Source organism: Lytechinus pictus, chromosome 12 (genome assembly GCF_037042905.1).
Source record: "Lytechinus pictus isolate F3 Inbred chromosome 12, Lp3.0, whole genome shotgun sequence".
Classification (NCBI taxonomy): Eukaryota; Metazoa; Echinodermata; class Echinoidea; order Temnopleuroida; family Toxopneustidae; genus Lytechinus; species Lytechinus pictus.
Window position 1 is genome coordinate 15,702,728 of NC_087256.1, and position 27,938 is coordinate 15,730,665.

Genomic DNA, 27,938 nt, shown 5'->3' on the forward strand with positions numbered 1-27,938 from the left:
GCAGAGAGCTCCGTGGGTCCCATAAAATTTCCATTTGTTTGTGAATGGGATGTGCAATCACATGCTAAGCTGGGGTGGACAGATTGCAAAAAGGGGGGGGGGGTAAATTTTATGAATAGCAAAAAATAAAGGTTGAAGCTCACCAAAATCTGAGACATTTTCCAGTCTACATTATTATTTGACAAGCAAAATAGAGGTCCTCAAAAAAGGAGGGGACTTGGCCATTTTGCTTCTCTTCACTTGATCTGAGGCTGTGAGATACGTGGTGAAATAAGTACGTGTCTGCAACTATGCAAGGTTTCTAAGGGAAGCAACATGCATACACATGTAAGGATAATGTGCATTATCTGGAGAATTGGGACAGCTAAACGAGTATATCTTATAACCTGTTGTTGGTGCAGTCAGATTAGCCATTTGAACTTCAGTGAAGCAGGCTATAAAGCATTCTATGAAAATTGCAAAATGTTGATGTTGACACTCGTCACAAAGGCCTTGAGAGTACATACATGGGAATTGCTTTTCTCCAACATGATCATGACATATTTTACTCCAATCGTTTAGTGCCATTAAAAAAAAGAAACTTTTCTATTCAGTTTGGTCAAAGTCCTATCTATGTTGGGGAATCATGATTATGATTCTCAGATTCGCCACATTTTCTCATACAAGTTTGTTGGATAATACATTTTTTCTTGTTTCTTGAAATAAAAAGTGGGAGCTGCCAGAGAGTGGTCTTGTCAGTAGGAAAGCATAGAATAAGTAAAGACATCAGGCATGGGCCTTTAGGAATGAAAAAGCTACATGTATTGTAGATGTCTCAAAATATGCTGTAACTTTCCATTTCCACGTATTGACATTTTGATTACCAGCAGGATTGCCCAAATTACAAATTAATTAAATTTGTTTTTGTGTTTCTTTCAGATTGTCATGATCTCCACTTGGAGTAATTATGTACTAAAATTTGAATGCCAAATTATTCCTTTTCTTTACTGCAAGTTTTATTTCATGAAGACTAGTTCAACAACATTTATAATTTTTTTCTTTTTTCTTTTGTTCCAGTGTTGATGGTTGTAAAATATTTATTTTCTCAAATACAATCCTTCAGTCTCAGCTGTATGAAATTAGCACTGGTGATTTGTGCAGGTCTGTCGGGCTTGCCAGATCATGGAATTTCATCTTGAGATTGTCTCATTAAAAAAAAAAGATTTTATTAGGCCCTGTTACGTACTGCCATCCCACAATATAGATCTTTGCCACCTATCTTGGACAATTTATCTGTGGTGTCAGGCGGCTGCAAATTTCCAACATACTGTAGCACCATTTGGCAGCACCGCCTGGCAACATCTATAAAGTCTTAACAAAAGTAAACACTTATTTTTATACAGGTATTGTTAGACGGCAATACATGAAAGGGCCTATATTTTTTTTTTAATTTTCCTTTTTTTCTAAAAGAATATTTCACATATTACTAGTTCTTTAAATCACTTTTTTAATTTTCAGTTTGGTATTGACTTGACATATTTTCTACATGTATTTCAGTTTTATCTTCAGGCTATAAAAGAAAATACTTCCTGATTACGTACTTGCATGCAATTCTTTATTACTGTGGTCCAAGATTATTCCAAAGAGGCAATTGTCCACATTGAAAAATCAGAAAGGATGGGGATCATTTTTGTTCTATTCTATTTTCTTTGTGCATAGAAATCTGTTTTGTTATTTCCCTCTTTTGCTCAAGTCTCGTGTGAAAAAATTTGTCTGCCCTAACCTACACTATACCCGGCATGTGGCTGCAGTCAAGGCATCGAAGCACTAATTATTTTGCTTGGACTTGCCCAAATGTATATCAAAAGAAAAAAATGTCAGTTCTTTCATTGTACACTCCTCGCCCCCCCCCCCTTTATTCTTAAGTTAAAAAACATCAAAATCAAGACATCCTGATTACTGAAATTTTGTGTGGACAAAAAATGTGGGAAAAATTGCCATAGAATATTTCATGCCCCAGTCCTCGATACATGTCAAAGAGCCCAGTCCTTTTAGGGTTAAAGTTTCTCAAATCCAGGAGCTTCAGGGGTCTCTGCCTTCTTGACCCCCACATGGGGCTCCGCCCCTGAACCCCGCAGGGGCTTGGTCGTCACCTGGACCCCGGCCATTGGTTGTCCAGATTTTAATTTCTTAATGTTGACAGCTATGTAATGAATGAAAAATCTGAATATTATCAATCCCAAAGTCTTTTCAATTATGATTATAGTATATTTCTTATAATCCTAATATTCCAATAAGAATGTATTAGAGATCTGGATGCAGTTTGTATTGTTCATGATTATAGATTTTCTAGAGCTCATAGTGCTTAATATGAGAGGAATTGATTCTACATTCAATTTATCAAGTTCACATGAACATACATGTATGCACCCACTAGTCCCAGAGCTACACTTTGCCTCTTTGCTTTTTATGATTGATGATGTGAATTTATTGATATTCTAACAGAGCAGCACCAATACAACCTACATTTGTAATGGATAACTGGCACCCCATGGCAGATGACTATGCAAACCATTCTTTTAACTCATACAATAAGGGTCCTGCTTCCGGCCTCAGTGGAAAGTAAGTCTTATTTTGGGAAAAAGATTGAATATTTTGTGTATAAACAGTAGTTGCTCCTCCCTCACCTTTCTATTTGGGCTGAAAGAATTCCCATATTTTGTCAATATAGTATACATAAAATGGAGGTATGTAAATGCAAAATTTTAGGGGAAGTCCCCCCCCCCCCCTCCTCCCCTGCTCGACCATTAGCTTCCATAACAAAAACATGAAATGATTCTGACCTATTCAGATACATGCAGGCTGGGTTCCCACCATATGTCATTAATCATGTCTCAAAAACTCAAAAGCCAACTCTGGCCTCTTCAGTCTAGCTCTTTTACGCTCCAATCAAAGTCAATCTCCCATGCAATGGATGACCAACATACCTCTGGCTAATAATGTCAGAGTACGAAAGAAAAACTGACCCCAAAACACATTTCCGAGCTAGACTGACCAAGCCTAAATATGGCTGATTGGTTATGTGGGGAGTGTTTCATACCCTTTTGTGGACTGACAAATTTGTCAGATCCGGGGAGCATTTCATGAAAGGATATGTCAGACGTTTTTGTCCGGTTCCATCCAACAGTTACCATAGTAATCATGCTTCTCAGCCAATCAAAATCAAGGAAAGTTGTCAGATCTGACAGCTTGTCGGACAGAAATGTTGATGAAATGCTCCCCTGATAACTCTTGAAGTTTTGGTTGGTTGAAAAGTGTTATTTCTATGGCAACTTTTGGACAAAACAGGGCTTGTTAGATGACATGTATGACAAGTCCTTTCTTGAAACACTCCCCATGTCTTTTTGAGTTTTGACATTAAGAAATTACATGAAGGCCTGAATGAATCAAGGATACTGCAATGTAAATGATGAGAGTAATGATATCAAATGTTTTGTTTTATGTTCAGTGGGGCAAGTCGCAATGGACCTAGGAGATTTCGTTTGTTCGTAAATGGTTTGCCCAAGGAAATGACAACAGTGAGTGGCAGTATTTCTGTATGGATTTTAAAGTATGTTATATGGGAAGTGTTATGAGATGAGCCTGTCAAGTTGAAATTTGCCAATATAATAAGAGACAAATTGTAATTATTGTTAAAAAAAATAGCACCTAAATACAATATACATGTAAGCATGTCTGTACCTATTTTTCTAAATTGATTTTTGGGTACCTACCAAAAATCTTCTTTTTTTTAAACTTAGGATTTGAGAGACAGCAAATAAAAAATTGGCCCATTATCACTGCTCATTTCTTACAAAGCATATTTAAGTGTAGGCATTCATGTAGGAATGCATCTTTATCATTGATATGTGAAGCCTGAATAAACGTTTCAATCTTACTTTTAGAATTATACAGAGACTGAATGAGCTTTAAAAGTCAAAAACCTCTAGGTTTTTGTTTTCTTCTATATTTATATCTCTGTTGTAAATTTTTCAACTTAAAATATCTACATTAATAGTCTAATTTCACAAGGTTTTAGTTTCACCTTTGATAGAAAATGTGTCATATTCTCTCCTTTTTTTGTCATTTGCAGAAGGGGCTGGAAAACCTATTTTCTTCTGTAGCCACAGTGACAGACTGTTTCGTGAAAGCTTCTGACAAACCCCATACTTATGGGTGAGTATTTGTTTATTCTTTTCACACTGCACTTCCTTAACCCCATACTATCCTTATCCCCATACTATCCTTAACCCCGTACTTTCTTTTTTTGGATTCACACTGTCCTTCTTAACTCCATACTATTTGCTTAGACGAGGTTAACGCCTTAACCCTGGACTGTCACACAGCTCATGAATATTGATGATTTTACCATCCAGAGCGCGATTGACGTGCAATTTTGACTTCTGTGATTGGCTAATTCTTAGCCCCACTTTCTCTTAGCTCAGTTTTGTTTCACAATGCATCTCTTGGCACCGCAATTGTGCTAGCACCACAATAAGCCGGCTAACCCTGTTTTTTTTGCAGGGCCTGATAGTACAGTACTATTTTACCGTGCTCGCCCACTTTTGCTAAAACGTAGTGTTAAAAAGGAAGTGGGCTAAGCCTAACCCCGGGAAATTGGTGGGGCTAAGACCACCCCCTTAGCCCCACCAATTTCCCGGGGTTAAGGAAAAAAAGTGCAGTGTGAAAAGCATATAACATTGCCCTTTGAAGCTTCCCCTGTTGGAATGAATATGTGACATTGCATGTCAAAACCCCATAAAAGTTGCACTTATTAGCAGGAAATCAAGAGTGGTTTTGGTCAGACTGATCAAATTCTTGAAAGAGTACATACCTTTTCCATGTACTTAAAAAAAAGGAAGAAAAAAAAAGTTATGTACCAAACAATTGTAAAATGCTTCTACATTCTTTGTAGTATTTTGTATTTTGCAAGTGTTATCTGATATGAAATCTGAAAGTTCTGTTGAATCAGACATACAGCAAAATATTTTGCCAATACATGGATACTGTCTATTTAGGTGTTTTTTTTTTAATGATTCTTAAGAGAGGAAATAGAATCTGTTGCCAGGGCCAGGCAACAGAAAAAGCATGGTAACGAGAAGGGAAGTCTTTATTGGGGATTCCCCTCATTCGTGTATTGCGCAATATACCCATGATTCACCATGCATCTTGCTCAATGTCTTTTCCCAGCTACATGTACATTCTAAGCATTCCTCTTACTTTGTATTTGTATCTAAACGGTGCAGTTCTCAGACTGTCTTATTTGGAATATACTAATGATTCGTTATCATTTTTGTGTTTCATGTTGGATATTGAAATAGCCTATTTGCATTCTCTTCTATTTTGGGGAATCCAAGCAAACCAGAAGGCAGCTGAGGAATTTTGTACTTTTAAAAGATTACAGTTTGGTGTTACAATATTTAGGACTTGGAATGGACAGCTCAGTGGATTCTCAATTACATGTTACTGGCAAGCTGGTCTTAGAGTAAATATTAATTCGTGTGATTCATGTTCTTTCCATTTGTTGTAAGTTTATAGTGAATAATGATAATAATGATATGCAACATTTATATAGCGATTAATACAATGTATAAGTGCTGCATACTTAATAATTACATGATGATATTATTGTTAATCTTTGTCATGAAATTAATTTTGACAGACTCCCTCAGTTGACCTCAGTGTGCCATGGACCATTCATGTCATGAGGTCAAAGTTTACAGGGCAAGATGCATTATAGCATTAGAACAGATTTTATACTGCATTGCTTTTTCTCTCCATTTCCCTTTTCTTTTCTCTTGTAGGTTTGTGAATGTAGGTACGGCAAAGGAAGTAGAGAATGCTATAAGGAAACTTGACGGTCATCAAATTAAAGATACATGCATCAAAGTAGCCATGGCAAGAGAGGGCCCATCCGAGTAAGTTAATATTTATCAGAGTGAACTCTGTCTAAAATTATATTTAATCAAGGTTGAGGCAGGTTGTGTGGTAGTTTTGGGAGTTCATGAGAACCCAAATGTCTTCACGATTAAATTAATAGCAATGGGAATTTCTAATTATTTTAGTCATTTAGAATCGTCATGCCATACTCCACGTCAAGCACTTTGATAGTGGTTATCAGTACTTGAAGAATTGCTTTATTAATAGTCATTTTGAAAATGGAGTGTCAGCCGATTTCTCAGGTGAAATGTTCAATGATTTATTTCTTACAAAGTATCAATATGAATATTTTCATACATCACCCATAATCACTGCTAACCATGAAGGTGTCTTGTTACACTGATGTGACTTTGATTGGTTGATGCATTTGATTGCTATTTCTGATCATTTTTAGGCATTCTAACAGAGATGGCGGTAGGCCATTCCGACCTAGTCCTGGTGGTGACACACGTGAGACGATGAGACCTCCATCCCATTCGGCACCATCCAGCATGAACAATGGTATCCCTGTCAATGGCTTCGCAAAGGGTGTAGATGACAAGGCTCCCCAGAGCAACAGGTCCCCCGCCCAACAGACCTCTCCAATGAGCAGCATGGTGACCGCAGGATGTGAGGAATGCCAACGACTGCTAATGGCCCTGATGACTCACATGCAGCAGAACCATAGCCAAGGTCAAAACCAAGGCGGCGGAAAGCAAGAGGCTGCTTCCACGGTATCTCGTGACGTAACGTCCCCAGCCAATGGCAGGTCCAGTAGTCTGCCTTACAATGGTCCTGGCACCAGGATTCATCGGGCAAATGATGACGCAAACCAGAGGCAGGTCAACAGTCTCCCTACAAGGGGAAGGTCTCCAGCGGAAAGAAGTCAGGGCCAGAGCTTCGCAAGCCCTACAGGAAGTGCATTTAGCAAGCCCAGTCCGACAAAGATCAAAAGCCTTGATGTGAAGAAGCCAACACCAGTGCCTAAGGAGCAGGATGCTCAGAATCAGAGTCCACCAAAAGCCAAGTCACCAAGAAGGACGTCTGAAAGGAAGGCAGAATCTGACTTGAAACCATGTGAAGCATGCGGGAAGTCAGGTATGCTCTTGTGTTTTGATACATGTAATCAATTTTACAGTTAGTGTAACTACATTTAGCCTATGGCAAACCTTGTGTAAAAAAAACTTTCAATATTAAATGTTTGTCTTTGTGTTTTACACCCACTTGCTTCTTATAAGACTGGGAATCTATTTCATAATTGTTTTTTTTTAATATAATTCAGAAGTTTTCAATCAATCAAGAGTTGTTTTATGAACAGTGCTTCTTACCAATCACTGTTCATATTTATAAATATTTTTTTTTTATTACCTTAGCTACTTTATTTCATTTGCAAAGCCTTGTGATGGTACAGTTCCTTCACTTTAAGTGTGGCTCATCTGTTGATATTTGTGAATCTCACATTTTTAATCTTCTGAAATGTTTTTCCTGTCACTGTCAGACCAAATTTTTAGCTTCTTGTTTTCAATTAAATCTTGCTTAACAACTTACACCCTTTTCTGTCTTTATTTGTCAATCTTATATCCCACCAGTGAAACTAACTCCTATCATTCAAACCAATGTCATTTCCAATGTACCATCACTTGGGTCTTGTTGTGTTGGTATGCCTGTAGCATCAGTTGGAAATCTAGTTTCTCTTCAGTTATATTTCTGCCTTGTCTAGTAAACTTGTAATCAACTGCAAGTCATTTTTTATGGGGGGGTCCAAAATCAAACAAGACTTTCATTCGATCGTATATTTACACCCAATATCAGGGCACAGTCTTACAAAGAGTTGCGAGTGATTGATTGGATTGATCCAATCAATCACTATGTACGGCCAGCACCGTCAACATCTATTATGCACTTTTGTTCAAAATATTTTCTAACTGTGACGCATAGTCATACTTTCATCGTTCTCTTGAAAATTCATTGTGATTCTCATTTGCAGTTACCAATAGTTAAAATAGCTATATCACTTGTAAATTTAACACTGAAAAATTTTGTTGATCGCAAATATTTCCTTGCAACACATCATTTACTACTCTCTCTCTCTTGTCTTGCCTTGTTGGGACAGGGTCTAAGCATTGCTCAAAGTGTGGTGCTCCATACTGCTCTGTTGTCTGCCAGAAGGGTGACTGGAAGAAACACAAGAACAGGTGCAAACCAAGCCAGTCCAGGTGAGCTCACTGGGTGCTTTCAAGTGTGGTGTTGACTGTTTGGTGTAAATGTTGGACTGATGTTTACATTAGCACAGTACCGAATTTGAAAAGAAGTTGATCGTGGCATGCATCTCAGTAGGTGCTGCTGAGCTCTCAATTATGTGATTTGAATCATTTTATGAAATCAGATTAAGTTGTGGAGGTCGGGTAGACAACCAAAAAATTATCCTTCCAACACTACCGAAAACAACGAACTTGAAATCCCACATTTTCATGAGATGCTTGGAAATTGATTAATTCACCGTGGACTGACCTACATGTATAACATTGTAATATTTGTACTTTAAAAATTTTAACAAGTGCACACTTTATATCAAGAATGCTTATATCATTTTGATTTGTGCTGATGTAGGATAAAAGAGCACATTCAATGAGATATCTTGTTCAAGAGCATAGATTTCATGGATAGGGATCGAGTCACATAATTTCATGTGTCCAGTCAGGTGCCCTGTACCACTCAGCCCAACAACTCCCCCATATTGAAAAATTAATTTGATCAGGAACACCATAGGGCCTATTGGTATGGTAATGTACATGTAGCTAGCTTCCAGTGCCAAGTCAGCACGAATGGCACGGCCTGTTAATGAGTGCCCTCATCTCACAAGACTCCACTTTACCTCTTTACATACATGGTACCTTGGTTACAACAGAGCTTCTCCAATGGAAATCAAGTTGATTACACTGAAACTAATGAGACAACTTGCCTCGCAGTACTTGCATCAATTATTCTAAGCTATTATCTCTTCTTTACGTCAGTCCACCCCAGTTGTCATTAGTTACTTATTATTACCTTTGTAAATCTTGAGATACATGAGCAAATTTCCCACTTTCAATTGTGTATTAAAAAAAAGAATATATATCTACATATTTTTTTTTACTAGTGGCGACCAAAAGGACACAGGTGCGTCACCCCCTGCACTGTCATCTCTAAATCTGAAGTATGTTGAACCATCAAAGAAAGAAATGAGAGTAAGTCTGAAATATATCTTATTTTTGTATTGAATGTGACTATCATTTGGTTCTATGTTAATCTGACTTTGCTATTTTTATAAGTGTAGGATATCTGGAGTTTGCTCTAATCATGTCTTGGCAACTCTGCTAATGTCAGGGTTAAAGTACTACCTAAGTTGGTGTTACCACAGAACTGTGGATAGCTTATTTATCTGATCAGTATTCAGTGTGGTCAACCTTTCAACAGTGTCTGCCCAGCATTTAGCATTGAAGAGGGAGGATAAATTTGATGATGGTCTTTTTGGCTGAATAAAATGCCTGCTTCAATGAAGAGCGGATTCTATGTTCGGACTATAATCTTTATAAAAAACATTGGAATACAGTACAATGGAATTCTGTCTCCGGGCAATGCTAACAAGCTGTCCAACCTAGACATGCCCCTAACAACAGCATAATGCAGTGTAACCTATGGAAAATGAGATTTATGGTTAATAAACACCACACACCACCGCATGAGAAAATAGATAAAATATACATGCATTCAACATTCAAGCCATTCCTCTCTGGAAGATCACCTTGGTAAGCTCCCCATTGGTCTCAGAGATATTTCCCTCCACATTTTGTTTCCAATTTTCTCTGATGTATGTTCCCTCTGATAGGTGGTACTAACTCATAAGAACAACCCTGGCTCATTCTGGGTTCAAGTTGGCGATGAGGAGAACGTGACGCTGTACAATAAAATGCTGAAACTCCTCATGGAGCAAGTGCAGGCTTCTGGACCTCTACAAGACCCCAAAGTAAGTTCTGTAGAAGATTAATATATAGTCCTGCCACCCAGTGCAATTTTATTATATTTCATAAAATAGATAAATTAATGAATTATTCTGAAAATAAAATATGATGGATTTCAAAATATATATGTATTAAACCAGTAATATAAAAAAGAGACCTGCCACAATGCATAGGAACATTGTGCAAGACTGGACAAAAATACTTATATTCTTGTAGATTCCCAACATTTTATCTTTCATTTGTATATATCATCACTTACTTCCCCCTTCCTTTCAAAGGGAAAAAATGATAAATTTCAGTGTGACAAATTTATGAACAAAATACTACATGGAAAAGTTGAATTTTTGAGGGGGGGGGGACAAAATGTGATGAAGAAATGCTAATTTGGAGATCAGAATAGGAATCCAGTCTTCCAAATGTTGGGTACCTTGTTTGTACCAATTCTAGTACTGCATGCTTAACTAGGCCGGGCTTTTTTGGCTGTTCTGTGGCCGGGGGGGTTGATTCAACCCCCCCCTGAGATCTCGGCCGCCGATCGCGCAAGCGCCGCAAAAATTTGCACGCTGGTAGTGTGCGATGTAATCTACAAGGCTGTATGGTAAAATTTTCCAAAATAATGAGATTTTATTTTATATGAATTAATTATGCTAATTTATGCATAAATCATACTTTTTGCTCTAATTCACTAAATAAAGCTCCTAGAATGCTAATTTTTTGTAAAAATATTCTCTGTAGCATTCTTAACAATGGCAATTGAAAAAAACTTCGGTTCGGAAATCAATTTCTTATGTATTTTATTGTTTTATGAATTTTTCATGTATTTCCATGTTTTTCAACCTTTTGTTTTTCTTTTTGTTTTTTTCACCAGATTTATTGCACAACCTTTTTGAAGCATAATTATGCTAAAATCAATTGCTTTCAGCTGTTTAAAGTAAAAATAATCATATCTTTATGAATAAGATGAGAAAACTCAATTTGCATTGACTTTGTACACAAAATCACGTTTTGGAACAATTTTTGGTCTGACATGCACGCACAAAATGTTGCGTAATTTCGGAACCGCGTACCCGGGCGTCGTAAATTTGGTCTCAAAAGATGCGCAAGACTTAAAAGTATAAACTCTGCGAGTGGCGCGGTCAAAAAATTTCGCGTGGCGGGATGATCGCAAAAAATGTTGAGGGGGGGGTTGATTCAACCCCCCCCCCCCCCCCGGCCATTTTAGGGTTAAATGACATTTTGTCACCTTTCTAAACCTGTTCAGTGTTCTGTATGTATACTATCATAAATTGAAAATAAAAGAGACTTTGATCGTTCTATATTCAGTTTTGTGTCTGCACCAGTTCTATTTGATCTCTAAATAGTCAAAGATCTTGTTATTGACGTTAGTAAGCTTTTTAAAATAGGCCCCAGATAAACGGAGCAGCCGCTTTACAAAAGAAACAAATGCAAGTAGCAAAGAGGAACATGAATGGCAAGATAAATGTTTTATTATTCTTTTCAATGGTACACAGCCTGGGATGATGTGCATATCCAAGTATGCCGTTGATGATTCATGGTACAGAGCAACCATCCAGACGATCAACAAAGAACGTGTAGCCACTGTCTTCATGTTGGACTTTGGTAACACCGAGGTGGTTCCCTTCAACGACCTTCGACCTGCATTACCAGAGATAGTCGAATTCCCAGTATTTGTAAGTTAACACGATTGAAACCAGTTTCTTCTCAGTACTTCTGATTTATGATTTTTTTTATCAGAGATGCTTGTGCACGTGCTTGATCATGATAATTCTGAACCATGCAGTAGTATCGCTAAATGTATGTGAAGTGAACAGGATCATGAGGTCAAAGTTCTCTCACATGTCCAATGTTCAGTCACAGGTCAATTAATGCCAATGCAACGTCTGAAGTATAAACCCAGAATCTTTGCATAGATATAGATAATTTCATGATCTTTAACTCCTTCAGCATATTCACTAGTTACTTGCATCAGTTGGTGGCATTTTCATGTTCATCAGTGGCCATATACAGGGGTGACATTTTTGAGATGCCGAACATGTACTTTTAGTGAAAAAAGAAAACCACATTTTATGCTCATACAGTACATTTTTGTTTTGAACCACCAGGGATTGCACTGTGCTATAGCTGATGTAGAGCCAAGGGGTAGCTCAGGCAAGTGGTGCTATGACAGTGTGAAGCTGATGGACAAACTGATGGAGGAATGTCCATTACCCACAGTACGCTTTGAAGGAAAGAAAGCAGGCATCCACCAAGTTGTTATGAATGTCGAGGATAAGAAATTAGGTAAGTTAAATGTCGGGTTCCTTAGATTTCGTTACTTGTAGGGCATGGACTATATTTCTCTGTATTGCAGCACAAATGGGAAAAATTAAAAATCCTCCCAAGGCTAATGAGAGGAACATCAATGCCAGTGAACTAGGCGTCAACGTTTCTGTTTTTCTGTTTTGTTTTTTCGGCAGGACAGCATTTTGCTGGTAAACGCCAAGCTGGTATATAACCAATTACCTAGGAAACATTTTACGTGTAGGTTGATCAGTCATAATGGCTGACCTTATAGACGACAGATATTACTCTCGGGCCTTTTTTTTATCAAAGTGGAGACAATGGCAGAGTGGGGATTCGAACTCACAACCTTGCAATTATGAGTCCAATGTCCTAACCATTGGACCACACGACCCGTGCATTGTCTTCAGTTAATTTAAGCCCGAGTGAGCATTTCATGAAGGGATTTGTTTGGCGTTTTATCCGACAAGTCCCGTATCTAACAGTTTAAGTGTTTCTCAGCCGATCAAAATCAAGAAAACATGTCAGATTGGACAACTTGTTGGACAAAGGTGTTGATGAAACACTCCCTAGAAAGGGCATATTTGCATCTTTCCGACAAAATAAATGTGTGCATTGAGACATTTGTTCCTAAATAGACTGGGCTATTCTGATGCCTATGAAGACTGGGGGGGGGGGGGGGCTGGTTCAGCCCCCCCTATGATCTCGGCCGTCGACCGTGCGATCGCAACGAAAATTGGCACGTGCGTTACCCATGGCATAATCTCCAAGACTGTAGGATCAAATTTTCAGAAAAATCTCATAATTCATTAATTATGCTAATTTATGCGTAAAATCAAAGATTTGCTCTAATTAACTGAATAAGGCCTCTAAACTGCTAATTTTTTATACAGAGACTCTTTGTAGGATTCTGATCAAATGTATATTAAAAAAAAATCAATATCACAATTCTTTTCTTATGTATTTTATTGTTTTTAAAATTTCTTATGTATTTCTGTGTTTTTTTGACTTTTTGATTTATATTGTTTTTTCAATGGAAATTGTCCGGGACTTTATTCTGACCATAAACAAGATGAAATTAATTGAGTTTGATTAGTAAAATTGAAAATAATGATACATTTATGAATTTTGGCTAAAAACACAATTTGCATTTGATTTGTACACAAATTCGCGTTTTTTAGGAATTTTGGGTCGACATGCACCTACGAAATGTTGCGTAATTTCGGAACCACGTACTCGGGTGTCGCAAATTTGGTCTCAAAAGTTGCGCAAGATTTGAAAGGAAAAAGTAATGGAACAGCGCGGCACCAGCTTTTCACGTTACAAATTTATCGCGAAAAATGCGGAGGTGTGGGGCTGAATCAGCCCCCCCCCCCCAGTCTTTTTAGGGTTAATCCTATCTAGGCCTATCCGAGCCCCCCCCCCCCTCAACGATTCGCGCAATATTTTTGTCTCGCAAAAAAAAAATTGAGGTAAAAATAAAGAAATACATAAGAAATTGAAAAAAAAACAATATAATACGTAAGAAATTGAAAGGATATTGCAATTTTCTTTTTCATGTACATTTGCTAGGAATACAACAAAGAGTCTCTACACCGATAATTAGAACATTTGGAGCTTTATTTAGGGAGTTGAAGGAAAAAGTATGATTTTGCATACCAATTATGCATAAATTAGCACAATCAATTAGTGGCAACTTGTATAAAATTAATTAATATTCGATATTGTAGATTATATCCTAGACAACGTGTGTGCCAATTTTCGGCATGATTGCGCGATCGATGGCTGAGATCTCAAGGCCCCCCCCCCCCCCCCCCCCGGCCATATAAACTCCCAAAATACCCGGCCTAGACAGGGTTAAAGGGATCGTTTAACTTTGTGAGCAGCTGATTTAAAAATTTCTCAAACTGAGTTGAAACGTGCGTATGAGTGCCTGTATTTGTCCTAAAAAACCCTGAAACAGACCACAATATAGGATGAAAAACTCTAATTTAGATACAAGTAGCAATTTATTAGCCTGATTTTGAGAACCGTCTAGTAGACGGGTTCAGCTTATGACCAGTTTTCTCCAATTCAAAAAGTCCGTTGGCTATTTTGACTGCCTTCTGCTGTGTGTATCTCCTATACTATACACACGCTATTAGCTGCACTGTACATTCAGTGTATACCTTGTACACACTAGGTCATGCTGTGTTCATCTAGAATTAATGTGTTGTGGTGCACAGATTCCCTGTATATACACATAGTCATTGAAACCAACTCCCAACTATTTTCAAACTTTGGTTTACATTTCCAAGGTTTTAAAATTGATCCTGTAAATATAATACTTTGAAACTTTTGGGATGGTATTTTTACACTATAAGCCTAATGTTTAGCCCATTTTCAGGAACCAAAATGAGAATTTTTTAAATCAGAACAAAGTGAAACGATCACTTTAAGCTATTTCTTCATGTGCAGTAAGGACTTTCAGTAATATACTCTAACAAGGCAGCAGTTAATTTTATCTAACCGTGATAAATCAAACAATAAGAGTAAATATATGATAGCAAGAACGAGAATGCATGACACCAAAGTTGGGAGCAGTATTTTGTGTTGCAGCATGGGCAGCAATAGCATTTACAGTTTTGCTACCTGGGAGCATTTCATGTAACAAACATTGATTAGGACTGATAATAGTAATTATTGCATCTGGATTGACTCACAACAAATGCATGTAAGTCCATGAAAAAAAAAATAATGGTAACAAAATGCCTCATGACACACCAGGCCAAAAAATTATGTTTTATCTTCCGGGGCTACTTTTCATAACTTCCTATATCTGCAACGTCGGATAAACTTTAACATTGCAATGAATGGGGATTTCCAGGGCTCCTTGGAGCATTTCGGGGGCTGAATCGTCCTCAGTTCCCATGTAATTTTTCCCCTGTGAAACACTCCTAGGAATCCTGCAGTTTTCACAAATGCTCAGTAAATAAGTATTTGGTAGGCTGGGCAAGTTAGTAGTTAATTTGTTTGATTCATACTACTTGCATATGTCACCAATTTGTATTGTTAATGACTATTTCTTCTTTCCATAATATTGTTCTGTAGGAACAGTATCGGTTGGCGATGCTTTGATCAAACAGGAACTGGCATGGCCCAAGGGTAGACAAGCCGCACCACCACCCAGGAAAGGTAAATACTCTTCCAAGTCTTCTATGCCCTTTTTTTTTTAAAACCCATCATAAAGTATTATAGAGCGGAAATCCATAAAAAGAACATTGATAAAACATGTCCCGATGTGCTCTAAATGATATTTTGCTTCTCTGTTCTCTGTAACTTTAAGGCCAATTCTTATTTATTCATTTATTTATTTGTTGTTTGTGTAGCGGGCTTTTTCTTTTCAAACTGGATGATATGGATTTGAAATGTTATCTAACATTCTCGGAATTCATGCGCAATTCATGAAAGAAATAACAAACACTAACACCATTTCAAGGATGTGAAGACCATTCCTAAAGGTACAAAATCTACAGAGAAAACGGCTGTTTTAACCATAGTGCACAGGCATCTATGGCAAATTGGTGTTAGAAAAAGTGTAATCATTGTTGCTTTTGAAATTGAACCTTTGCTGCATGAGAGGTCCCTACCAGAATAATAATCTGATATCAATTAATCAACTTCCATGTAAACTGGATGTATATCCTTTCTGAATCTACAATTAATATACTCTCCACCAGTGAAAAAAAGATAATAAACGGGGATTAAGTGAATATCTTGAAATAATCACCATAATTGAAGAAAGAATGACTGTTAAATAATATTTCTGCCCATGGATTATTGTGCATTAATATCACTTGTACACCACAGGTAAACTTCTAAGCATTCCTCATGAAAGAAACTTAGGGGCAAGTCCATAAAATATGTACATCCGACCCCCTATAAGTGGGACCTTCATTAAATTTTCTGTCTCTTGATTTCTTGCTCTTTTGATAGTCTGTAATGTTCTAAAAGGACAATGACTTGGTCAATTTATGAATTGAAGTATGGCTTGAGAAAAATGGGTGTCGGACATACAAAAAGGTTGATCATTTTATGGAATTGCCCTTAGTTTACACTGCATACCACGTAAACTGATGCACTTGCCTTCTCCCAACCATCCAATTTTCTTGCTCCCTCTTTGTAGTTCTATTGAAGAGTTCTATGAAGCGTCTGGAGATGCCATCCGGGAGTGAACCGGTTAGGATAGCAATCAACAACTATGTGAACCCAAGGGAGATGCAGTGCCAGGTTATCACCCCTGAAAGTAAGAAAATCACTGTAATTTTCATCAATAAGCTTGGTTTCTATGTGATTTTATCCATGTTTCTTTCCTGAGAACCTAGTAAGAAGGCATTCCTGTCACTTGTTAGGAACAAATGAACTGCAATACTTGGAATCCAGTTTGTGTACATTAATTGTTGTTATGTCTGGCAAATTTTCATGTTATCAAGACTACTTGACACACATGGTGATAATAAGTTATTGACATCAATATTTAAGGAAAGGTTTTCCAGATTGTCTACATGTAATGAGGTGTAAATTGCACTTTTACTAGATTACAATGAAAGGTGATTTTCTTTTTTTGTACCATTGTATTTGATTTTCAGGAATTCATTTTACAGCATGTTCTTGGCTTATTTTCAGACATGGATGTAGGTTGTCATTGGAAAAATGAAATCAGCCTATGGCAATCAAAGTTTCAGTGAGATCAGACACCTTTGCAAAATAAAATGGTCTCTTTGATCTGATAATGCTCTCGCCATTATCATTTTATTGTAGTAAACTCTTAGAAAACAATATTTACATCTGAAACAAAAACACAAGGCCCGTTGACTGAACCATAGTAATTAGGAACTTAAGCTGTGGTCCAAGTCTTTGTGAAATTACTGACAGCCAACCAATATTTCTTCACACTACCAATCTTGTGCTTTCTGGTTTATTTACTCATTCTTTAAAAGTGAAAGAAATATTGGACTTAACATTTCCTTACTATTTCCAATAGTTTGAATTCCAAATGTGCAGATAAAAATCTGCAAAGATTTGTGCCCCATCTGACTACCTATAAATAAAAAAAAGAAGATTTCTACACAAGTTTTTAACCCAGGTAAACACTTATGATGTTCTGAGGAGAAAACCTGCAGGTTATTCAGTGTGCTTTTCCGCCTCCTATCCAGCCACAAGTAGTGCTTCAAAATGAATGCTATATTCCTCTCATTTTTTATGCAAGGTTTGAAGGCAATAGAAGAGATGTCAGGAGCATTGAATTCTTGCATGGAGGGCAAGTCACAGCCACCTGGTTTCACCCCAATGCTTGGTGAAGTTTGTGCCGGCAGGTTCACACGTAAGTACAGTATTTAAAACTCAAATTTGTATTCACATGCACGAAGTTCAGTTTGTAAGGACTTGTGTGTTGATAGATATTTTATTTATTTTTTAATTTCAGTTTTATTTAATCAGGGTAGCCTCATCAGCTATACTAAATGCTGTCCTTGAGGGCCCTGAGATAGAATATAATTAGAGTTGTTTTAGTTTTGTTGATGTCTCTTGTTTTATTTTCTGAATTTTCATTTCATCAATTTCTTTTCTGTTATTTTGATGTTTTACATTATTAATTCAATGCCTTTCACTTTACATAATTATTCAGACTATATCAAGTTGTATCAAATTATTTCAAGTTATATCAAATTAAATCTTTGCGAAACAACCCTTAAATTCACCTTCAGAGTTCTTGTCAAAAGTCTGTGCTGAGTTTTTAGCAGGTATCCTTTGCTGAATGCACATGTCTTATTGCGACTACCGGCATTCCCCAATTAAAAATATTCGTACTGAAAAAGCCGCTTGGAAAATTCCTGTGGGAAACGCACAGCTCTGACCTCTGAAAAAGGTGCCTAATATATGTTTTCATGTGATCCTACAGAGGATGACCAGTGGTACAGGGTGAGCATACAGTCTGCCAAGATGGACGGAGGTTACTTTGTGGAGTACCTCGACTTTGGTAACACAGAGGTCCTGGATCCAGCAAGAATGTGCCCTCTACCAACCCAATTCCACAACACACCGCAGCAATCGTTCGTTGCTTCCTTCGCAGGTATGATGATAGTTTGAAAATAGTTGGTACATACATTGCTGTTCAAGTAAAGACATGCAGGATATTTTTCAAATGTGTTGGGGGAAATGCATTGCCAGGGTAAAAGGACATAGCAATAAATCAGTGAAAATTCAATATAATTTATGTGCTTTCATTGGGCCATCATGGTAGAATGAGGGTGTTCATCACCTTTATTTTTATGTTATGAGTACTGTTGTAATATCTCACGTAGATGATAATGAAGATTATAACAAGATCTGTATATTTACCCGGGGTAGCCATTTCAGTTCCGAAAACTTCTCTCAGCGGGCCCTGCTATTATTATTACCCTGGCTAAGCTAGGCTACCTATTCAGGTGCACACAGCATTTTGAGGAATTACTTCCTGCCGGTACCCATTTCCCTCACCTGGGTCGAGTGCAGCACACTGTGGATGAATTCCTTTGCTGAAGTAAAGCACGCCATGGCTGGGATTTGAACCCATGGCCCTCTGTTTCAAAGTCCGGAGACTAATCCACTGGGCCAGGACGCTCCACAACCTCTCTTTATATTCCCCTCTGTATTGTTTATGTACACAGATCTTCCTGCTGGTGATATCTCCCAAGACCTCTCCCAAGCAACCATGCAGCGGCTCAGCCAGTGCAAGGAAGGATTCTTTCTGGCAACTTTCACAGAGAAGAAGGACGATACGATCTTCATGAACTTGCAGGATCCAAACACGAATGAGAACATTGCTGAGGCAGTTGGGCTTGTCCAGCCAAAGGTCAAAGCTCCCAAGGGTTCAGACATGACCTTCAGGACATTGCCATTGAACAAAGATACAGAGTTTGTGATTACCGAAGCAGTATCACCTGGAGAGTTTTATGGCTTCTCCCCGTCTGATGCTGAAAGTAAGGAAGATTTCTTACTAAATTTGTCTTCTAAACATTTAAAGTAGGCTTTATTAATTGATACAAATGATACCAACAATAAGCATTTTCACATTGGAATTGTGATCTACATGTTTACATGTTCCTTTTGATTGCCTGTCTTAATGTTTCACTTCCTGTTTGTTTATGACATTCATGTCTGTTTAAGGCTACTCTGGGGTACAGAATAAAGCTGTTGCATATGTAGATAAGGTGCAGGTTTATCAGGTTCAAGAGCGTTTAACTCTTCTTAGATTGCAAGCGAGTAATCAATGTACACTGAAGATGTTTAGCCTGCAGATGTATTATATTTCCTGTGTTGATGCTAGATGATGTAAAAATAATTTTCTATTGGAGATATTGTTCATATCAGGCATATTCTTACTTTGACGAGCCCAGATCAGTCAGTCTTGGCCACTGTTATCTCTCTTTTCTTTTTTTAAATATTTTAGTCAGTTCAGTTTTTGTCTCACCTGCATAGCAGCGTATAGGCGCCGCTTTTCCGATGGCAGCGGCGTCTTCAACATTGAAATCTTAACCAAGGTTAAGTTTTTGAAATGTCATTACGTCCAAGTTCATGAAACTTGGACATAAGGGTAATCAAGTATTACTGAACATCCTGCCTGAGTTTTGGGTCACATGACCAAGGTCAAAGGTCATTTAGGGTCAATGAACTTAGGCCATGTTGGGGGAATCAATATCGAAATCTTAACCAAGGTTAAATTTTTGAAATGTTGTCATAACTTCGAAAGTATATGGACCTAGTTCATAAAACGTAGACATAAGGGTAATAGTGTATTACTGAAGATCCTGCCTGAGTTTCAGGTCACATGACCACGGTCAAAGGTCACTTATGGTCAACAAACTTTGGCCATGTTGGGGTTATTTGAGGAATTGTCATCATAACTTTGGAATTTTATGGATCTAGTTCATGAAACGTGGACATAAGAGCAATCAAGTGCGAGTTTCAGGTCACATGACCAAGATCAAAGGTAATTTGGGGTCAAGAAACTTTGGTAATGCTGGGGGTATTTGTGGACTGATTATTGTAATCATTTCATCTGGAACGGCTCACAACAAATAAGTCCATGAATAAAAAGGGTAACAAGATGCCTCATGAAACACTAGGCCAAAAATTATGTTTTATCTTTGGGGGCTACTTTTCACAGCTTACTTCCTATATCTGCAACATAGGATAAACTTTAACATTGCAATGAATGGGGATTTCCAGGGCTCCTTTTTGTCTCGCCTGCATTGCAGAGCAAGACTATAGGCGCCGCTTTTCCGACGGAGGCGGCGGCGTTGTCAACATTGAAATCTTAACCAAGGTTAAGTTTTTGAAATGTCATCATAACTTAGAAAGTATATGGACTTAGTTCATGAGACTTGGACATAAGGGTAATCAAGTATTACTGAACATCCTGTGCGAGTTTCAGGTCACATGACCAAGATCAAAGGTAATTTGGGGTCAAGAAACTTTGGTAATGCTGGGGGTATTTGTGGAATTGTCATCATAACTTTAAAAGTCTATGGATCTAGTTCATGAAACATAGACATAAGAGTTGCAGTGTATCCCTGAATACCCTGTATGCATTTCAGGAACATGGCCAAGATCAAAGGTCATTTAAAGGTCAATGAACTGTTGCCGTGTTGGGAGTATGTGTTGAATTGGCAACATAACTAAGGAAGTTTATGGATCTAGCTCATGAAACATCGACATAGGGATAATCAAGTATGAATTATTGTTTTGCACATGTCTTAGGTCACATGATCATGGTCAAAGGTAATTTTGGGTCAATGGGCATAGTATTTTGTTATCATATTAGTGTTTTCTTTGAATAAAAAAATCATTAGCTATTTTCAAAGGAAGCACTGCTGCTATATCGCATTGTATAATGCAGGCGAGACTGCCAGAGGCGTTCCACTTGTTAGAAGTGGTTAAATCAATGCACCCCTTCTTACAGGTACCCAGATTCTAGGAATGGTTGCAGAAGGAGGGAAGGAGGTCAGTAGCCAGCCAGCTGTGCAGAACTTCAGACCAGGAGCTGGGAATGTGTGCTGGGCTCAATTTTCGGGTATGTATGGTCTCGAGAGCATGTTTTGAAAGACCACTGGACAAAGAGGTGCCCTTTCGCAAGTGATCATAAAAGAGATAATGGTGATGAAGAAAATGATGATGGTAATGATGGTGATGATGACGATTATGATGTTGATGATAGAGATGGTGATGCTAATGATGAAGATGAAGATGGTGGTGATGAGATGATGATGATGATGGTGATGGCGATGACAATGATGATGATAGCAATAATATGTTAGTGAATATGATAAGAATTACTATGATGGTGTTGATGACTATAATCAATATGATGTTGATGATCAGTCTTGATCCCGTCCCTCTCCAGAGGACAAGGACTGGTACCGTGCCGCCATCCTACAGGAGTTGCCCGACGACGAGTTTGATGTCCAATACATCGACTACGGCAATGGAGAGAAGGTTCACTTATCTCTGATGAGGCCAATCAGTGATGACATAGTGGCTGTACCAATACTTGGCATCAGATGCTGTATTGCCGGTGAGTGAAAAATGATCCTCGAAATTTGAATTCCAGCAGTGGTTAAGATCTCGAAATGAGTTGAAATGGAATCAGATAAAAGGGAAAACTGTTTGTTTACTCTAGTGAATGGAAATTATATGTCAAATAATTCTGTTAGAAAAATGTGTACTTGCTTGAAATTAGCAAAATACTAGTCTTTTTTTTCCAAACAATAGTGGTAAATGTTCCCACTTGTGCTCTTCTATGTTGGTGATCTTAAAGATAAATTCCAGTTGTGGGGACGATCTCAAAATGACTTTTTACAGAATTTAATATAATGATCACCTAAGTGTCTGTATGAATAAAAAATACGTGCCAAAGAATTCTGGAAGAAATTGTGTAGTTGCTGAGAAATGAGCAAAATAAGCGCGGATTCTGTCACTTCCGTCGGGTCTTTATTCCAGCAATAATGATACACTGTCCCACGTGTGCCTATCTGTGTTGGCGATCTTCAGTGTGATCGTTTTTGTCTCACCTGCATAGCAGAGTGAGACTATAGGCGCCAACACCAAATCTTAACCTGAGGTTAAGTTTTTGAAATGACAGCATAACTTAGAAAGTATATGGACCTAGTTCATGAAACTTGGCCATAAGGTTAATCAAGTATTACTGAACATCCTGCCTGAGTTTCATGTCACATGACCAAGGTCAAAGGTCATTTAGGGTCAATGAACTTAGACCATGTTGGGGGAATCAACATCAAAATCTTAACCTAAGGTTAAGTTTTTGAAATGTCATCATAACTTAGAAAATATATGGACCTAGTTCATGAAACTTATACATAAGGTTAATCAAGTATCACTAAACATCCTGCTTGAGTTTCACATCACATGACCAAGGTCAAAGGTCATTTAGGGTCAATGAACTTTGGCCGAATTGGGGGTATCTGTTGAATTACCATCATAACTTTGAAAGTTTATGGATCTGATTCATGAAACTTGGACATAATAGTAATCAAGTATTACTGAACATCCTGTGCAAGTTTCAGGTCACATGATCAAGGTCAAAGGTCATTTAGGGTCAATGAACTTTGGCCAAATTGGGGTATTTGTTGAATTACAGCCATAAATTTGAAAGTGTGTTGGTCTAGTTCATAAAACTTGGACATAATAGTAATCAAGTATCACTGAACATCCTGTGCGAGTTTCAGGTCACATGATCAAGGTCAAAGGTCATGTAAGGTCAAAGAACTTTGGCCACGTTGGGGGTATTTGTTGAATTGCCATCATATCTCTATAAGTGTATTGGTCTAGTTCATAAAACGTGGAAATAAGAGTAACCAAGTATCACTGAACATCTTGTGCGAGTTATAGTAGTTTTCAAAATCAGCACTGCTGCTATATTGAATCGCGTGATGCAGGTGAGACGGCCAGAGGCATTCCACTTGTTTAGCTTAGATATTATGATTTCACAAAGTTCAGTTTATGTAACTGTACCAGATCTAGATCCAAAATGATATAGTAATACTTAACCTTGGTTTTACAGACTTTCTCACGAAATCAGTATTTTACTGCAACTACTGTCATTTAGCTTTAAGTTCATGGGCTTTGCAGCTTAGGTTACATCTTTTCACCAAGTTGTGTGCAATAACTTCCTAGATCTAGGTCTATGATGATATTGTTACAATCAATCTTTTTTTTTTTAAGACTATCATATGAAATTATTGTTTGCTGCTCCTACTCAAGTCAGCCTTTAATTTTTGTCTCGCCTGAACGAAGTTCGGTAGAGACCCAGTAATACTTTTCCTGTTGGTCTGTTAGTCCATTAGTCTGTTCCAAACTTTTAAAGTTTTTGTTCAACTTGCTCTCATTTCTTCATTTCTGCATCAATTAAGTTCATACTTGGTACATATGATCCTTTGGTAATACCACATGTGTGTCCATGACGGTGATGGGGTCAAAGGTCAAATAATGAATACTTGGTACATATGATCCTTGGGTAATACCACATTTGTGTCTATGAGAGTGATGGGTTCAAAGGTCATCTAGGGGTCAAAATTTTAAGTTTTGGTGTTCAAATTGCTCTCATTTATTTTTGTATCAGTTGTGTTTACACTTGGTACAAATAACCATTGGGTAGTACCACACGTGTGTCCATGAGGGTGATAATGTCAAAAGATCATAGTTTTAATCCCGATATCAGGCAAGACATGTGGTTCATGAACCACCTTGTAATTGAATTAAAACTATTTGTAATTAGTCTTAGACATTTTTGTGACGCATCTATTTTCTCTTCTTCCCCATCCCAGGACTTCCCAATGACAATGGACAAAGGAGCGAGGAGATAAATAACACCTTGAAAGAGATGACTGGTGTTGGGAGCAAGAAGATCATCCTCAGAGCCATTGAGCATAGGAATAATGTGACATATGTAGAACTTGAGGACCCGGCTACAGGTCTTAACATATCCCAGGTATGCAATTATCTATTTTTAGCTCATCTGGCCCTTCGCTTATGCCATGGCGTGGCGTCCGTCGTCTGTCGTCCGTCCACAATTTCAAAATGCTTCTTCTTCGCCATTTCAAGTTCGATTTCAATTCTGTTTGCTTTATATGATAGCACTAGGTGGGGGATTCAAAACTTCTACACAGAATTTTGAAACTCATTAAATATGCTAATTTATGCGCCTTTTTCAAAATTCACTAAAAAATGCTTCTTTATTTATTGACCGGTTTTGAATTTTTTGCTTCCATCTGGTAGAGCTTTATGAGGTTCACTAAACTTTTACACAGAATTTTGAAATTTTGACTAGAACAATTTTTATGCTAATTTATGCAAAATTAATTTATGCATATTTTTAAAAATTCACATAAAATGCTTCTTCTTCTTTATTTGTTGACCGATTTTAATTTTTTTTCTATCTGGTAGAGCTTAATGAGGTTCACCAAACTTCTACACAGAATTTTTAAATTTGGAGTAGAAAATTATTTATGCTAATTTATGCAAAATTCATAAATCACAGAAAATGCCTCTTCTTTATTTGTTTACTGAATTTCAAAATGCTTCTTCTTCATCATTTCAAGTCTGATTTCAATTCTGTTTGCTTTATATGATAGCATTAGGTGGGGGATTCAAAACTTCTACACAGAATTTTGAAACTCATAAAATATGCTAATTTATGCGTATTTTTAAAAATTCAGATAAAATGCTTCTTCTTTAATTTTCGACCGATTTTGATTTTTTTTCTTCCATTTGGTAGAGCTTAATGAGGTTCACCAAACTTCTACACAGAATTTTTAAATTTGGAGTAGAAAATTATTTATGCTAATTTATGCAAAATTCATAAATCACAGAAAATGCCTCTTTATTTGTTTACTGAATTTCAAAATGCTTCTTCTTCATCATTTCAAGTCTGATTTCAATTCTGTTTGCTTTATATGATAGCATTAGGTGGGGGATTCAAAACTTCTACACAGAATTTTGAAACTCATAAAATATGCTAATTTATGCGTATCGACCGATTTTGATTTTTTTTTCTTCCATTTGGTAGAACTTCATGAGGTTCACCAAACTTCTGCATAGAATTTTGAAATTTTCAGTAGAAAATTATTTATACCATTTCATGCAAAATGTTTTCATAAATCACAGAAAATTCCACTTCTTTATTTTTGTTCCATCTGAGAGCTACATGAGGTTGACCAAGGTTCTACAGAGTTTCGAAATTTTTGACTAGAAAATTATTTATGCTTAATTTATATGAAATTTATTCATAGATAACAAAAAATGCTTCTATGTCATTTCTTCATCAATTTATGTTCTATATCCTCAATTTATGTCACCAATGTAATTAACTACAGTGTCAACTGGGCTGAAATTAAAATTGTGTTAAATTTCGTTGCGAGATGCCGGATGAGCTCCACATCATTGATGTGCTAGTTTAAGTCAGTGAGGCATTAGCTTTCATCAGGAATTTGACACTATTTGGATATAAATCACACATGGTCGATCAATGGTAGATCGAGATTTATGACTGGCAGATGCTGTGTACTGCCCCTGAAAAATGCCTGTGGTAAATTCATTATTTCCCTTTCCCTTGCTTGACACTTTTGACCGAGGCCAATGAGGCTTGGTCGAAGATTTACCGCTGGTACACCAAATATGATTTCCCCAAAAGATATCTTCGTTACAGGTATTTCCTGTGCTTTTTACCAAGTCTGGGCCCCCGTCTTACCAAGAGTTACGATTGATCCAATCAGTCTCAACTGTATTTAAATCCATCCATACCGTAACTTTTTCTACAGGAAATTTACACAAGCTCCTAAGTAATTAAAGAGAATCACACTGAATCTTGACGTTTCTGGCCATCCATAGTTGTTGTTGATCGGATCAATCTCAGCTCTTTGTAAGACGGGGGCCCTGGAGTCAACAATTCATCCATTTCCCCATTGAAGCTGACGCCCAGTCGTTTCCATATACTTTTGTTTGTCCCAATGACATTGCCTGGAGAGCTATGAAGTCGTACCGAATGCATGAGTAGAAAGACAGTTCTTCACACACTTTGCCCTTCTAAAATTTTTTATAATAGCCCGATTCACTCTCGGGATATAAGCTACTGAAATGTTAACGTATGGTTAGCTGAGGGAAAATTTGTCCAAGAATTCCAATGTTTATCAATTGCAAATTTCAAGAAGTCAAGCTCTTTACATTTTCTTTCAAATTCTTCTCACAGGAAATAATCAACCTGGTGAAGGAAGCTTCTGGTGTTGAACCATCTGAAGTCAGCGGACCATCCTCTCTTTCTTCCCATCCATCTATTGGGGAATCCCCAAGAGGACAGCAGCAGCAGCAAAAGCAGCCCAGAACTCCAAACCAGCCGCGTAGTGCTCCAGTCATCGCGCTCAGTCCAGAGCAGTTACAAACCATGCAGGAGCAAATGGCCATGCTACAAGCCCAGCTGGATATGGCTAAGGGCATGTCCGCATAAGGACACTTGTACGTGGAGTCTAGTCCACCCAAAGGTACTATATTGTCAAGTTGATCTCTAGAATTGCTCAAGGTCACAGGCCAAGCAAGATTATGGTTGCTAAGTTAATAGTGAAATCTGTGTGTTAACCTTTGTCAAGAGGAGATTGGTAAAAATGTAGAGACTGCTCCAGTTTCTGGGCATGCATAATTTTTTTTATTTTGTAATGAACCTGCTCGTTTTTATTTTACAGCTCCAGAGAGGTTGAAAATCTTATCCATGCATGCTATTCTCAATAACTTTGTTAGATAAGCGTTTTTATCATTTTGTGACTGTAGCCTCACAAGTTAAGCATCAATCATGTTGTGAGATGTTATGGGGATGGTAAAAGATTTTTCTTCAACTTTTTTTTAAACATTTACCAAATCCAGATTATCCAGTATGACAGTTGATTTTTCTTCTTTTGCTAAGAGGGTTACTGGTTGGTCTTTCCTTTGTAGATTGACCACTTCTTTAGTCAGCATGTGAATAGACTTTACTTGGCTTTGTCTTGGTGCTATACAACTTTGATCAACGATGATGCGTGGGATATCCACTGCTATTATCTCATACTTCCATGTGATATACTACTTCCCTTCCGTTAAACTCTGTTTGATGATTGTCTCATTGGACATCCATTATTCTCTTGAGGCAAGGGGTGTGTTAATGATATATCACTTCTATGCTACTAATTGATCAAGGATATCTCATTGGATATCCACCTGTTACTTTTCAATGTGTAATTGGATAGGAGTACTAGGCTAGATGATATTCTACTTCTATTCTACAGATCTCTATCTTGATCATCATCGGATATTCACCGTTACTATTCAATGGATTTTTGACGTAGGGATTCTATGGCTAGATAATATACCGTTTCTATTCCACAAGATCTCTCTATCTTGATATCCTCTGCTTGTTTTAGCCTGGATATTTGACACACAGGGATGCTGTGGCTAGATGACATACCACTTCAATTTCACAGATATCTAATCAATCATGGATGTCGCATGAGATGTCAAAGTTACTATCCTCTGGGTTCATGTGGGGAGGAATGTTATGGTTATGCAATATATCTCTTCCTTTTTCACAAATTGTTTTTTGATCTGTTTCTGTTCACTGAATAGTGAGAGATGCTTTGGCAA

At 37.5% G+C, this 27,938-nt stretch overlaps 1 protein-coding gene across 1 annotated transcript; it reads left to right on the forward strand.

The window, feature by feature from the left end:
* The first annotated feature begins 2,487 nt into the window (after nt 1-2,487).
* LOC129273598 (tudor domain-containing protein 1-like) lies at nt 2,488-27,647 on the forward strand. The gene is made up of 19 exons (XM_054910654.2): nt 2,488-2,601; nt 3,488-3,557; nt 4,112-4,194; nt 5,823-5,936; nt 6,353-7,035; nt 8,051-8,153; nt 9,077-9,164; nt 9,806-9,943; nt 11,450-11,629; nt 12,062-12,239; nt 15,330-15,413; nt 16,405-16,524; nt 17,488-17,601; nt 18,178-18,348; nt 18,926-19,237; nt 21,220-21,330; nt 21,661-21,831; nt 24,101-24,264; nt 26,521-27,647. The coding sequence occupies exons 1-19, from the start codon at nt 2,513-2,515 to the stop codon at nt 26,773-26,775; spliced, it is 3,228 nt and encodes a 1,075-aa protein (XP_054766629.2). The 5' UTR covers nt 2,488-2,512; the 3' UTR covers nt 26,776-27,647.
* Nucleotides 27,648-27,938: the final 291 nt, after the last annotated feature.